This window comes from Macrobrachium nipponense, chromosome 21 (genome assembly GCF_015104395.2).
Source record: "Macrobrachium nipponense isolate FS-2020 chromosome 21, ASM1510439v2, whole genome shotgun sequence".
Taxonomy (NCBI): Eukaryota; Metazoa; Arthropoda; class Malacostraca; order Decapoda; family Palaemonidae; genus Macrobrachium; species Macrobrachium nipponense.
This window is the reverse complement of record NC_087212.1, coordinates 57069109-57084046: the sequence shown is the minus strand read 5'-3', so window position 1 is coordinate 57084046 and position 14938 is coordinate 57069109. Positions and strand designations below refer to the sequence as shown.

General features: G+C 39.9%; 1 protein-coding gene across 8 annotated transcripts in view; it reads right to left on the bottom strand.

Moving 5' to 3' along the window:
* LOC135198046 (DNA cross-link repair 1A protein-like) overlaps positions 1-12781 on the bottom strand; it is a 113627-nt gene extending 100846 nt beyond the window's left edge. Inside the window, exons 1-2 of one of the 8 annotated variants that reach the window (XM_064225432.1) lie at positions 12699-12781; positions 3236-3294 (exon numbers count right to left, since the gene is read on the bottom strand). In XM_064225432.1, the coding sequence (XP_064081502.1) occupies positions 3236-3288 (53 nt within the window). In that variant the 5' untranslated portion in view covers positions 3289-3294; positions 12699-12781. Of the gene's footprint in view, positions 1-3235; positions 3295-3615; positions 3727-12398 lie in introns of those variants that run through there. The other 7 variants (XM_064225427.1, XM_064225428.1, XM_064225429.1 and 4 more) reach the window with 7 other exon arrangements.
* Between the last annotated feature and the right edge of the window lie 2157 nt (positions 12782-14938).

The window sequence follows — 14938 nt, the reverse complement described above, 5'->3', positions numbered from 1 at the left end:
CTACACTCATGCAATTGATACAGCAAGGTGTTGTTGTTGCAACAAAATGACTACCAGAGGAAGTTCCTGGAGGAAGTGATGGTGGTGTTCAAAGATAGGGAGAAGGAGCATGACTGATACACAGGAGGAACAGACTGGAGAATCTTTGAAAGTATTCGCTGAAGTCTGGACTCTAGTACTACTTTGTGGAGGCTTTTGACAGATGATTGATGGCATTTCACTGATTGCTTGGGAACTCTGAAAAAAATTTATTTTTCATTGCATTTATTTTGTTTTTTGTGTCACTGTCCATTTCCAACTTCCAATTCTATATTGAATCTTTCTCACTTTATGAATAAATGCCAAGAGTTACAAGCCCTTAAAAAGGGTATGCTTGGATTAAGGCTTATCTGTGATTCATTCAGCTTTCACAGTATAATGTCCTAACAGAGGAAACAGAGAACTATTCCACAGAATGCAGAAGTTCTAAGTAAGTGTGTGAAATGACAAATTTTTAATAAATTTGTATTATTCATAGCTACTATACCTAGGGTCTTAACAATATGATAATCTTCTAGCACCAGCTGGAAATCGGTTAAAAAACAAAGATTGTAGGACAAGGAATCTGTGGCATCTGGCAACTAATGTGAATACAAGGTGGAAGCTGGTTACCGACTGGGCTTGGAACCTCGTGATGCGTCAGTCTTTCTTCCAACCCAGGATATGAGAGGGGCGGCTAGAGGAGGGCAGTTAACGTTAAAGCCTCAGGATGTTAGCTATGAAAAATTTGTCATTTGTTCATTCACAGAAAAAACCTTCGGTCTTAACAATAGGATAGATTTATACTTGGAGAGAGGTACAAGTACCCTGAATCGGCTGGGGTTTCACCCACCTGACCACCCTTCCTAGAAGATCGATTTCTAAAGAAGGGGTCTGAGCCTGTGAGAGAATAGATAAGCGAGTCTCTAAAAACTCAGTCTGCTGGGATTAAACACAATGAGACATGCAGAATCGTTGCATTTGCGGAAGGTAAAGAGAACTCAGTCTGTTCAAGCAACAAACCATGTAGGCCACAGGGGTTTACTACCACTCCTCCCTTGCCAAAGAGGGGAGTAAGTGCTACTGAGAAGCAGATTTGTCAATTGTATAGGAACAACCAAATAACCGCAACCAGTATGGCTTCCACACTCACCTGTATCAGACCAGTTCCAGTGTATGATGTGTCTGTTCTTCAACCTGCCCATAGGAAGAAGAATGGAAAAAAACAGTAAGAAAGACACCAGCCATCTCACTCATTCTCTCTTCCACACAAGTCATCTTAGGTAAGATACAAACTGTCCCGCCATGGGCACCGGATGAGCTACACACTTGTTAGGCAGCTACCACTAGACCCAAGACAAAACGTGTCCAAGGATCTGTGGGCAATGTCCTGAAGGAAAAGGAAGAGAACGTGGACTGCTGAAGCCATGAACCAGAATTCAAAATCATATGAACAAACAAGTTCTACTTAAATGCCACGAACTCATTCCTCTGATGTCATGTGCTCTAGCCTGCACAGACTGTGACAGAACAGTAAGGTGAGGAGTATGCCTGTTTAATCACTTCATGCAGCCAGAATTAAATGGTGTTCTTGAACACTATCCCTCTGGACTGGTCGGTGTTAACAAAAAGTCTACGGTCGGTGTTAACAAAAAGTCTACAACACATAAGTCTTAGATGACGAGTCCTTTTTGGATAGTAGTGCAGAGCTCTGACAGTACAAAGAAAAAACTCCTGTGTAATGCTGTCCACAAACTCATTCAGGAAGGGAAGTGAAAACAAGGACAATCTGTCATCATGAACTGAGGGACTTTAAGTCTTAGCTACGAATTCCAAGACAAATTCAAAGGCCACTGACCCCCACCCCTAGGGTGTTTAGCATCATAACTCAGGACCAGAGTGTAATCCAATGTCGGAGATTTAAGTTCTCATGGTGAACAGGACTGTTTGAGACTTCAGAACATGGAGGTTTACCAGGATGAAGAGATGTCCACTCAGGCACAGGACCAACCCCAAGGCAGCCCAGTAACCCCTGACAGCCGAGACGGAGATACCTTTCTCGTTTCTGAGAAAGAGTAGAAAATCTGCTATCCGCCGAACTGAAGTTCCGAGTGGAGAGAAACCCTGTCGACGACCCCAATCACAGTAGATGATCCACTTGCCCTGGTAAACTGCTGATGAAGACCTGAAAACCTGGACATCTGGCCCGCTACTTTGTGAGAAAAGCCTCTCGCTCTCAGGAGATACTTAGGCAGTAAAATCTAAGTCATAATACAAATGTTTTCAAAATATCTTCAATATAACAAGTGTAAAATACTAAAAAATGAAATGTAGCTGGCCTCTCTCTCCCTCAAGGGGCAATATACCCTTGGGAGACGGACCAGCATTACACTTAAAACAGCCGATGATGAACCTGATGAAAAGCTGTGAACACATCTACTGCAATTTGCATTGGTCCCAAAGAAACAAAAACACGGGAATCCTGGAAGGCTGTCTAAAAACATTGATGCTCATGGGACTTCTGGGCTGGATAGAGATAAAACAAACCACAGACTTCGGTAAAAAAAAACCGGCTTGGGGTGAAGAGAGTAAAGCAAAAGTCAACTCTCCAAGGCAGTTAAAAAAAGACTGACACGTCACCAAGTTCCAAGCTCAGTCTGTGACCAGCTTCCACCTTGTATGTGCATAAGTTGCCAGATGCCACAAATTCTTTGCTTTACAATCTCTGATTGTTTTTTAAAATGGCGTCCAGCTGTCGCTATTAGATTCTCCTATTGTTAAGAATGAAGGTTTGTTCCATGTATGAACAAATTTCTGTTTTACACCACTGAACAGTTTTTACTGTATCCAAAAATTTCCACTATCTGCAAGACCCTGAATGTATTACAGCAGATAATCATAGGAATATGCACTGCATCAAAATTCTTTTTGAACCTTGTGTAATTTTTCTGACTCAAATTCCCTAAAATATGATATGGTAGATATATTAAAGCTTACAAAGCAATATGCAATGGCAAACAAAAAGTAGTTAGTGACTATATCATCAAAAGTATGGAACCAATTTTGATTCTACATGGTTTCAAGTTACCAACAAAGAATATCATAAAAAACATGTGCTGCTTCTATGCTAGAAAAGATCTTAAGTGTCATGCACTGCAAAAATACATTAACAAACTACAGAATTTCAAAACATGGCAACATGATATTCCTCTCTAACCTAGTTTTAATCAGGGGTGTGTAGCTGAAAATATCTTCCTCATCACTGTCCATTCTTCTCTGCAAAGAGAAAGTGCTGTCAATACATGATGTCCACAGGAAAAAAAAAAAACCAACATAAAAAAAAAAAAAAACCTTCCATACAAAGTACTCTATGCTCACTGAACTTTTAGTCAAGTAATAAGAGCTAAATTCCTGGTTAATTTTGGGTAACTACTGGTCTTTTATACCGTTTTATATAATACACTGCAATACACTACTTGGTGATTGAAGAAACAAAAAATATGGGTGAATTCTCTTTCAACTATGGCAAAAACATTATTTCAATCTGTACTCTATTCCTTAATAGGTTAGTGGTTTACTAAAACCTAAAATATTCACCAAAAGAAAGTTTTCCTGAAAAGTTTGTGACTCCTTAATCCATGTCGAATAATCTTTAGAGAAAAAACAAATCTTAAATATCAAACAACTTTCCATCCTGGAGTAATAGAGCAACTGTAAAATTTTCACAATATGGAGGGAGGGGTTAAGGGAGTTCCATTTGACAACGCCAGAGAGAGAGAGAGAGAGAGAGAGAGAGAGAGAGAGAGAGAGAGAGAGAGAGAGAGAGAGAGAGAGAGAGTAATTGCTGTATGGATAGTTAATGATTGAATTGGTTGTTGGTGAGTCTGGGTTGTCTGCTTGAGTTAGTTGTTAAGAGTTCTGTTTCAGTCAGTCTTTAGGAAGGGCCTGTAAAGATCAGTAGCGTTGGCAGCAGTCTATGAAGTGTTGGAGGCATTGAAAGTCAGTTAAGTTGTGTTGTTGGTTTGTTGTTTAGTTATTGAGTTTGATATTGTTTGCTTAAGAGTTGTTGTGGCTGTGAGTTGTTGAGGGTTGTGGTTGGTGAGCTGTTGTGATTTCTTGGGTGTTGTTAGTGGGTGTGTGTTGGCTTGTTGTGTTGTTGATTTTTTTCTGTTGTTAGTGATTGTTTGTGCAGTGGTCTTTTGTTGTGGTTGTATTCCTTGTTTGTTGTGTTGTTGGGTTGTGGTCCTTGGTTGTTGTCTTTGTTGTTGTTAGTGTCTCAGCGACCTCAACCAGCGGACAGCATAGCATAGCCCTGAGTATCTGCAGTTGGGTGAGTACGTGTTTGTGTATTTTTGTTCTGTGTAGGTATGGGTCAATTTTCCTGCATGTATTCCGTGGTGTAAAGAGGAAAGTGTGACTGAGGGTGAGTTTGGCAGCTGGATTGATTAAGTTTATGTAGGGGGGATTTGCCCGCTTGTTTTTAAGCTTGTGATCCCGTCACATTATTTTTTGGCGCCCGAACAGGGACTGTTGGTGCGGCAGCTGCAGGACGATTGGGGTAGTGAGTTGTGTGATTGGTAGAGAGTGAGGATGGAAGGGTTGAAGGAGATGGAAAGGCTGAAGGAGGAGCTGAGGTTGGCGAGGGAAGCTAAGGAAAGGTTGGAAGTGGAGAATGAGAGGTTGAGGGTAGTGTGAGGAGTTGAAGAGTGAGTTAGAGGAAATGAGAGGAATGCTAAGGAGTGTGAAAGTGGAAATGAAAGAATAGGTGAAAGGAGCGGAAGAGAGAATGGTTGAGAATATGGACGAAAAATTCGGGGTAATGATGAATGCAGTGCAAGAGATGATGCAGGAAATGATGAAGGGATTTATGGGAGAGGGAGCAGTAGGAGGTAGGCCTACCGGGTCTTGTGATGGGCCAGGAGTGGTAAAGAAAGTGGAAGAGCGAGTGGATGAGAGTACGAGTGACGAAGGTGATTTGGTTTTGATATGTAAGGGAAAGAAGGGGAAGACACAGGATAAGGATAAACCTGAGTACGAGAATAAGAAGGGGGCTGAGGAAAAGAAGACGACTAAGGGACAGAAGGTTAGTAAGGATGATGGACAGGATGAGACTAGGACTGAATACACTAGGGAAAGGGCTGAGAGTGATTTAGATAGCGGTGAGTGGAAACAGGTAGGTAGAAAGATGGGTAAGAAGAGCGTAGTCAAGAGTATGGAAGTGCATTTGCTGTATTCGGAAGAGGGAAAGAAGGGTCAGAATGGAAGTAGTGAGAGTGAGCAGGAAGTACGAAAGGCTGTGTATATGAGAGAGGTACCCCGATGTGCACAGTACGAGGAATAAGGTAGGGACATAGGGGACTTTTTTAAGGAATATGAGAAGTATTGTGAGGCTAAGCAGGTTGGAAGCATTAGGTAGAAAAAAGTTTGGGGACGAAGGGATAAATGAGTGTAAGGAGTTAGTGCGGAAGTTGTTGGCGACCGTACCAGAGAGCGTATACGAGTTTATAAATCTAAAATGTAAGGAGAAAAAGCAATGGATGCATGTTAGGTTGACATGGAACAACATTTTAGAAATAGTAGAGGATTATGAGCTAGATAGGTGCATGAAAGAGTAGAAGTGTTAGTGTTAGGACTGAAGTAGCTGAGGTTGTACCGGAGTTTAAGAGCTATAGGGAGGCAGTTTTAGAAGGGCTGAGGCGAATGGCAGAGCGAGTGGTTGATAGGAGCGTTAGAGCAAGTACTGTGGATGTAGTTAGCCCTAAAAGAGATAGGAGTGTGAGTGTCGGAAGTGTAGGGTTGTGAGTGAGAACAGCAGTGTTACAGATGTGGTAAGCCAGGACAAGGAAGAATGAATGTTGGTGAGCATTAGGAGCGTGCTTTGGGTGTGGGCAAACGGGGCATTTAGTGAGCAAGTGTAAGATAGGGATATTAAGTGTTACAGGTATGGACAGTTAGGGCACATAGCTAGTGGATGTCTGGGTACCCGTATGAAAGTAGTTTGCGGCAACTGTAGGAAGAACGGGCATTATGCTAGGACGTGTAAGGAGCCGCGTGCAAAATGTGTTGAATGTGGAATGGAAAGTCATGTAGCGAGTGTGTGTAAGCGAAAGAGGATGAGTCAGGCTGGGAATTTGGGAAACTAGGTGTTAAGGGGATTCAGTTGGGTGGGTCCTCTAGTAATGCGACAGTATGTTTGGGAGAATGTGATGAGTGAGTGGTTGAAAGCGAATAAATGTGAACCGTGTGTCAGTGAGCAAATGGGTCTGGAAGATTGGCAGTTAGTGTTGGTTGAGTATTGAAGAAAGTGGAAGAAGATAAGGAAAGGGAATGAAAGGGAGAAACGTGAACTGCATGATAGAGGGGTTAGTGTTAGGGTAAAAGTAGAAGATAAGGCGTGTGGTACAGATGACTTTGAGGGGAGGAATGATACTTGTAGCATGTGAGTCTCTTTGGGAGTTTGGCAGGAGTGTAAATGAGGTAAGTGATTTGGTGGCAGAGTTACGAGAGATATTAGGACAGGAGTTAGAAGGGGTACATGAGATAGTGAGTGGGATTTAAGAGGATAGTAGTGAGGGAGATGGTAATGGGAGTCTGTAATTGCTGTATGGATAGTTAATGATTGAATTGGCTGTTGGTGAGTTCTGGGTTGTCTGCTGGTGCAGCTGGAGTTAGTTGTTAAGAGTTGTGTGTTTCAGTCTGTCTTTGGTCAGTCTTTAGGCAGAGCCTGTAAAGATCAGTAGTGTTGGCAGCAGTCTATGAAGTGTTGGAGGCATTGAAAGTCAGTTGAATTGTGTTTTTGGTTTGTTGTTTTGTTGATGAGTTTGATATTGTTTGCTTAAGAGTTGTTGTGCCTGTGTTGTTAGATTTGTTGTGCTTGTATGTGAGTTGTTGTGGTTGTGAGCTGTTATGATTGCTTGCTGTTGTTAGTGGGTGTGTGTGTTGGCTTGTTGTGATGATTTTTTGTGTGTTGTTAGTGATTGTTTGTGCAGTGATCTTTAGTTGTGGTTGTGTCCCTTGTTTATTGTTGTGTTGTTGGGTTGTGGTCCTTGGTTGTCGTGTTGTTGTTGAGTTATGGGGTTGTGGTTCTTGTTGTTAGTGTCTCAGCAACCTCGACCAGCGGATAGCACAGCATAGCCCTGAGTATCTGCAGTTGGGTATGTGCGTTTGTGTGTAGGTATGGGTCAATTGTCTTGCATGTATTCCGTAGCATAAAGGGAAAAGTGTGACTGAGGGTGAGTTTGGCAACTGGATTGATTAAGTTTATGTAAGGGGGGATTTGCCCGCTTGTTTATAAAGCTTGTGATCCTGCCACAACAAGCATATGAATTTACTTGATACCTTTTACATAAAAAGCTGCAATTTTACGAGTCACTTACAAAAGTCATCTGTTAACTCTTTACATCAACTTATAGTAGGTAGTCTGGCTGTTGAAGCTTGGTACCAAAGAAGTTAACTAGTAACAGACAAGTGAGAGGGTGGGGGTCACAACAATCCTTCAGTAAACAGCAATTTTTTCTTTAGCAACAGGGGCAAAAGTAGGGTGGGTTCAAGGTGAGATTGTGATAGGAGCCTTCAGGTTTGTATATTCAAGAAAAGTGGAAATAGTCTTAAAAATTATCTGTTTGTTCCAAAGTGAAGTAAATCTTCACCTTTAATGTAAGGTGGGAGGTAGTGTCCTGAGTTCAAGACTTCCATTGATCTAATTCCTACAAATGTCAGCTTCGCACTCATGTATGTGTAAGAAAAGGACAAAGCTTACTTCCTGTTTATACAACCATAGGCTATATGAAATCAAGGATGATAGACTTCGGTGTCAGAGTAGCTAAAGCTTCTTTGTAATCTGAATTCAAGAAAAAAAGTTAGGCATCCCATTTGAGAAAGGAAGGCCAGCTTGAACGGCAACCTAAATTCTGGCCTTTCACTACCATTAACCTTAAGTAAGAAGCTATCCTATCCAAGAATAGTATGTTGAACATCCATCACAGGTTCTTGGGACCACCTTCCCGAAAATCAGAAATTATGGCCTTAATTTGTGACTTGGGAGAAAAAACTTACTTTGAGAGGAAAGTAGAGGTCTCAAGGTGTTGCTTTGATAGACGTTGGCTCTTGACTAATATCTATCCTAGGTTACAGGACGTGTTAAAGTACTTTTTTGGGAAGGTGATCGCGCTACAGTAGAGGCTGGCCATTCAGTATTTTACCCTACATCCAAGAACATTACTCAGTACTAGTGACACTGACAAGTTTCTACAGAATCCTATGGATAAACCAATGCCTGACTTCATAAGCCCTCACTTGGATATTGAGTCCACTCCTCGCCTAGTAACTGTATGGCCAACTTATGACTTCCCTAAGGCAGAACATGACAGTGTACCTGGCTATTTTCTTTTAGTGCTTGCTGGTACTCCTAACAAACAGTTGTCAATACTCAGGCTTAAGGTGTCCAGTCCTGCTCAGGTAATAGGGTAAACAATCACGGACGATCCACCATCATTACACTGGCTGGGTCTTATTCACTCGATATTTAATTGGTGAAACAAGAATACAATTACAACTCTAAGCATACCATCTTCAAAAGATTGGAAGTCTTTCGCTAAACAACTAATGTGATATCATCGAAAGCCCCATAACGGGAACTAAAATAAGCATGTGACGCTCTTCGTAAAATAATGTTTTTCAAGGCAGTTTTTTTGAAATCACCCTCATGGCGGGGGCCTATTCGTGTGGCTGGCCGGTATAAATCACCGACTGTCCCACCATCTTTCACCAGCCTTCCCAGGCATTCATTTGAACAATGTTTTTAGCCATATATATGTAATGTTCATTGATCTTACTCCAAGATTGCCGTTTGTAATCAGCACAATAACAAAACAACCATTTTGTTGCCCAATATTAGTGAAAGTATTGAAAACTTGTTTATTCCCGGGGTCATGGTTTGAACTGAAGTTCAATTTTAAACCTTGTAACTGTGTCTGGTTTTATCCTTACTTCCATCACAACTGAAACTCCACAGTGGCTTATTTGATTGTATTAATTTAACACCCATTTTGGTCCTTAATTCACTCCACTGCACTTGAACCACGTTTGCTGGATTTCCTGGTTCCATAAGCGCTCACTCCACAGAAACACAGTTACAAGCAGCAGGGACGATGGACACTGGTTATAGATGCGGCAAAGCTTTATTTCCCTTAATTGCTTTACCTTTACTCATTTATTTAGTTTAAAACTTTACTTTTTGTCATTTCAAAATGTTTATTTAATTCATGTCTATTATCCCATTTTTTGGGGGCAAACCAAACTACCCCGAAAAAATTACAAGATATTTCTAAGTAGAATACAATCCAATGTTTCTAAACCTTGTCGTACATCTGGCTGCCGAAAAACCATCTCGGAGCAGACACAAGATTAGTGATTTATATAATATATATTTTTTGCTAACACTTTTCATTGATTTGAGTCTATATTAGTATTTTGATTTTTTTAATAAACTGTATGCACCCAGAAATAAGAAATGTAACCTTTAATGTTTGCACGCTAAGGAATGGGCAAAAATCATCGTTTGCCACATAATGGGAGCTTCACCACACATACGCCAATGCATTATCATAAACTGGTTTCCATGAATTCTAGTTGTCATGTCAGTAATGCTATAATGAGAAAATTGCCTTTAATATTTACGGTATATATACTTTCCAAATACTAAGGCTAACTTTCACCAATTTCCATTTCCCATTTTTGTGTTAAGTCCTTATACCCAGTTTGGAGGATGAACACATACCAAATTGGCAAACAGAGAGAAGAGAAGAGACGAAAAGGAAAGGAAGGACAGGGTGGCTAGTGGAGGTGGAGGGAGGAGAGGGTAGGTGGAGCTTTTTATGCGTGTTTCGTATCCATTTCTGGATAATGGAGGTTTTTTGTCTCTTGGGTACTAGAGGACAAAGTGTCGTTATTACTTTACGATTCAGTTGATTCACGAACCACCCTAATGAATTTAAGGCACTGGGGTTGTAATAGCAAAAAATCTTCGTTCTGATACGACGTATTTTTCGTTTACAGAAAATAATTTGCCAACCAAAAAAAACGGTGCTTGGCACTGTCTCTGAAACCCATTAGTAGGTATGCTATTAGGTCTTAGTTCGTCAATCAAGTTTTTTTTTTCACCAAGTATTGTTTTTTACAAGATAGCTATTGATATAAATTTGTATTTTTCTCAATCAAAAACATATGCTCCTCAATGGCCTAACTATCCTCTTTTAACAACTTTCTGGTCATTTGCCAACACGGCCTCCACCATTAATTTGCTATGGTGCGAAAACAGACCAGAGGCTCAGGGGAGCGAACGCGATCCGGGCGTCCCACACTTATCGGCGGGGTAATCTGGCAGTCAAAAACATCTTCATTAAATATCCAAAAAGGTAAATAATAAAGATTATATATGCACATTACGATTTATAATAATTACAGACAATAGCTGATGACAATCCTTGCATGAATAAACTGATAAAACTGTTCTGGCAAGAAAGGTTGAGTGATAAACAAATTCATTTACAATACATACGACAAAGTCAGATGTCGTGACGTCATAATACAAGGACAATAAAAAAGAACGTTCTAAATTCCGAAAAATAATCATTACTTTATATTTGAGTCAGAATACAGTTAATTTTTTTCAACTAATTAAATATTTTTTCAAAATTAATCTTAATCAATAATATGTAAAAATATTGATGTTTGTTTTACTGTATATATTTAAACTAAATTATCTAGTGCATGCTTCGTCATCTTTTTCTACCAAAAACAGTAGTTTGCCCCTTAAAAACGTCGTGGCCAGGCGGACCGTTTTCCGATTGATTGTGAGGAAAGTGACCACCCAGCTGTCTATGGGTACAAGTGATGTGCAGATTTATTTCACCATGGAAATGAGAACTTTGTTCGACACAAGCGGACTCCGCAAACATCGAGATGGCGTCAATCTTCTAAGTTATTAAAGCGTAGCTAAGAAAAAATTTTGAAAGCGTTTTGGTGAAATTAGCACTGCGTTGGCCACCCTTTTCACTACCCTCTGTTTAAAGCTTTAAATTTGGCCTTAATTTCTAACTTTGGAGAAAATACTTGCTTTGAAAGGAGAGATTTCTCTCTCCTGGTTTTCATTACAAAATCAGGGAAAAAAGGAGAATGAGAGAGTTCCCCATCCTTTACTACATACTACTTAAGTAGGAGAGACCAAACACCTCAGATTTTTCTTTCACCATGCTACCTCTCAATAGGTAGGCTAGCAACCAAAATAGCTACTACCTACCTAAGGTATAGAATAAACCAATTTCTAAGAAAATAGGTACCCGTCGAGCCAGTACCTAGGCCTATTGCTTTGATGAAATACTCCTAGTATATAGCCTACCTAGTATAAGTAGGTACTATACTACACCTACCAAGTCAAAATAGTAGTAGTGTTATTGACGTTTCTGTTGTTGTAGCAACTGTCATTAACCTACTTAGGCTAGGGTAAAAAACCGCATGGTACAGGGGTGGACCATGTACGATCAATGTGTACAACCCCCCAAAAAGTACATTATAACGCGTCCTGACATCGGAGATGGGCATCAGGCACCACACGCGACTTGTTAGTTGGTGAGAAAGAGAAACAGACCTAAGACCTCTACTCCGGTGTCAGGATGCGTTAGGCTATAACGTACTTTTCTTGGGGTTGTACACATTGATCGTTCATGGTCCACCCCTGTACCATGCGGTTTTTTACCCTATCTGACAGGTATAGGCTACTAGGTACCTACTACTACTCTGTAGGCTAGGTAGGTACTGATAGGCTAGGTAGAGGCTGGAAATAGGTATAGGCAGCTAGCCTACCTAAGGTAGTATCGGGAGATGCAATGTTGCAACAGGTACGTAACGGAAGCTAGGGTAAAAAACCACATGGTACAGGGGTGGACCATGTACGATCAATGTGTACAACCCCAAAAAAAGTACATTATAACGCATCCTGACATCGGAGATGGGCATCAGACGCGACTTCTTGTTGGTGAGAAACGGAGCTAAAGACCTCTAATCCGGTTTCAGGACGCGTTATAATGTACTTTTCTTGGGGTTGTACACATTGATCGTACATGGTCCACCCCTGTACCATGCGGTTTTTTACCCTATGACCATTGTCTCCGATGTTTAGTGTTACTTGGGGGGTGGGATCCTAGGGAGGGGGCACATCTCCCTAAGTGAGGTTAGGTAGGTAGGTTATGGATTCCTGGTAAGTTTGTTTACGTCCGCGGAACTTGTCCCGTCGTTCTACCTATACACTAGGCCTTTGGAACCTAAGAGATGACCACTACAAAACAGGAAGGTTAAAGCTACAAATCAAAGTGTTAACATACCTAATACCTAATAACTAGAGGCGGACAACGTCGGTTCTAGAACATGTTTACGATGGATAACTTAGCTATTCTTGGACTTGGGTATAGTAATTATAGGCTAAAACCCGAATCACTTCGACTGTGCATAGGTAGGTACTACTAGGTACCATGTATGGAAATGGGATACCTACTAGGCTATTTAAGTAAATCAGTTTCCCAGTAAGCGAACAATGTGAAACTGCGAACAATAGCTTAGTTAATCTTACTATTTGAGCTTGTCACTACCAAAGAACAAACTAACTGATTTACAAATACACAAACTTAGGCGCCAAACATTCCTAGCTGTTGCACCATGTTATTAGTAGTAGTACTAAAGGTTGAGGGCTTGAGGCACCGCCCCCCTCGGGGCTGGGGGCTGGCTGGCCTTGGGACTCCGTGGTAAGTCAGAAGGTTAAGTCTTTATAACTCCTCTTCTCTGCGCGTTCTATTTTACTGTGGTTGTGCTAAAGTACGTATATATATTTTTTCTCTGCTACAATACATTTTTGATAAAGATTTATTTGATAAATTCTAGATGTCTCTAAAGATGATATTTTCAATATCCTTTTTAGACAAATCCTGATTTGGCTGCTGCACGAACCAAATTTGTCCTTATTATTGTTGTATGCTGAACAAGACTGGTAGTACGGTACAGTACGGAGTGTTTTTCCGTACTTCGTACCTGGCTGAAATATACCGTACCATAATTTTGTACCGTACCCTCAATAATTTTTCCATGCCTACAGTACGGTAAACCTAACGTACCGTGATTCCGTACCTTTATCGTACATATGTACATACTACAAGGCATGGAGATGGGATATTTATACCCTATAGTAAATAAGTTTCCCCAGTAAGCAAAGTAAAACTGCGAACAATAGCTCAGTTAATCTTACTACTTGAGCTTATCACTTTCAAAGAACAAACTAACTGACTGACAAGAATTAGGCGCCAAACATACCTAGCTGTTGCACCATGTTATTAGTAGTAGTACAACTACTGGTTGAGGGCTATAGGCACTGCCCCTTTGGGTTGGGGGCTGGCTGGCCCTGGGACTCCTCGTAAGTCAGAAGGTTAAGTCTTTGTGACTACTCTTCTCTGCGCGTTCTATATTTTACTGCGGTTGTGCTTAAGTATATTTTTTCTCCGCTACAATACATTTTTGATAAAGATTTATCTGATAAATTCTAGATGTCTCTAAAGATGACATTTTCAATATCCTCTTTAGACAAATCCTGATTTGGCTGCTGCACGAATCAAATTTGTCCTTATTATTGTTGTATGCTGAACAAGACTGGTAGTACGGTAGTAACGGTACACTACGGAGTATTTTTCCGTACTTCGCACCTGGCTGAAATACCGTACCGTAATTTTGTACCGTACCTTCAATAATTTTTCCGTGCCGTAAACCTATAGTACCGTAATTCCATAAACCTATTGTACCGTAATTCCGTACCTTATCGTACATAAGTCAATAGTCACCAAAAAAAAGAAAGAATGTTCTTTTTTTTAGACCTTATGATAAAAATAGTAATAGCTACCAGTAATGTCGAATCACAATAGAACAACAACAACAACAACAACAACTACTACTACTGCTGTTGCTGCTAAGAATATTAGTAAATGAAAATTTCTATATTACTATTTATCATTAATATTGTCCCCTTGTTTTCAACTTTATGTAATTGTGCGCGTATGTGTATGTATGTATGTATGTATACACACACGCAAAGTAGCAGAGATTTGGTTGCAAGGATAACAATATAAAATAATCAAATTTACTCTTCTAACCTTCAGATGTCATAAAACTGATAAGAAGTTGCATTCCTTGTGTTGAAAAGTAAAGTAAAACTAAAGATAACCCCCCAAAAAAACAATTAAATAATTGATAATGAGAAATTAAAAATCAAAACATTTGTAATAAAAAAAATCAAAGGGATTATCTGTTTGGTTTTGTAAATACAACAACTTCGGGCTCATAACTCTGCCTATGAACATTATTCTTTTTAACTATAATATCTAATTGTTCAGCCTAGTCAGAGAGTATTCTTTTTAACTATAATATCTAATTGTCCAGCCTGGTCAGGGAGAAACTAAAATCTCACTGAAGAGTTTCAGAACCTGGTTATATCAGAATAGATTTCACTGCCCCTGCTAAGCCTATAACAATGAAAGGATTGTACTTAGCCTACCAACACCGTGGCGTGTACCAAGGTTTAAACCATGGCGCAGGGTTCCCAGATGTATCAGACCAAATTATCGTACCAAACCTCTTCAAATTATCGTATTTTGATTAGAATTATCGTACATTTTTCATATCATAATATAGCTGTATTTCACCTACAGCAATATATCTTCATATCTATTAATGTAAGGCTAAATAGAAAAATTGTGATGTCATTCCTATTTATTGCTAATAATGAAAAAAAAAAAAAAATAGAACAAAAAGATAACTTTTCTGTAGGCTGTACAAAGTAGCCTATTTAGTACTTCAGTGATTATTATTGTCATTCTATATCACC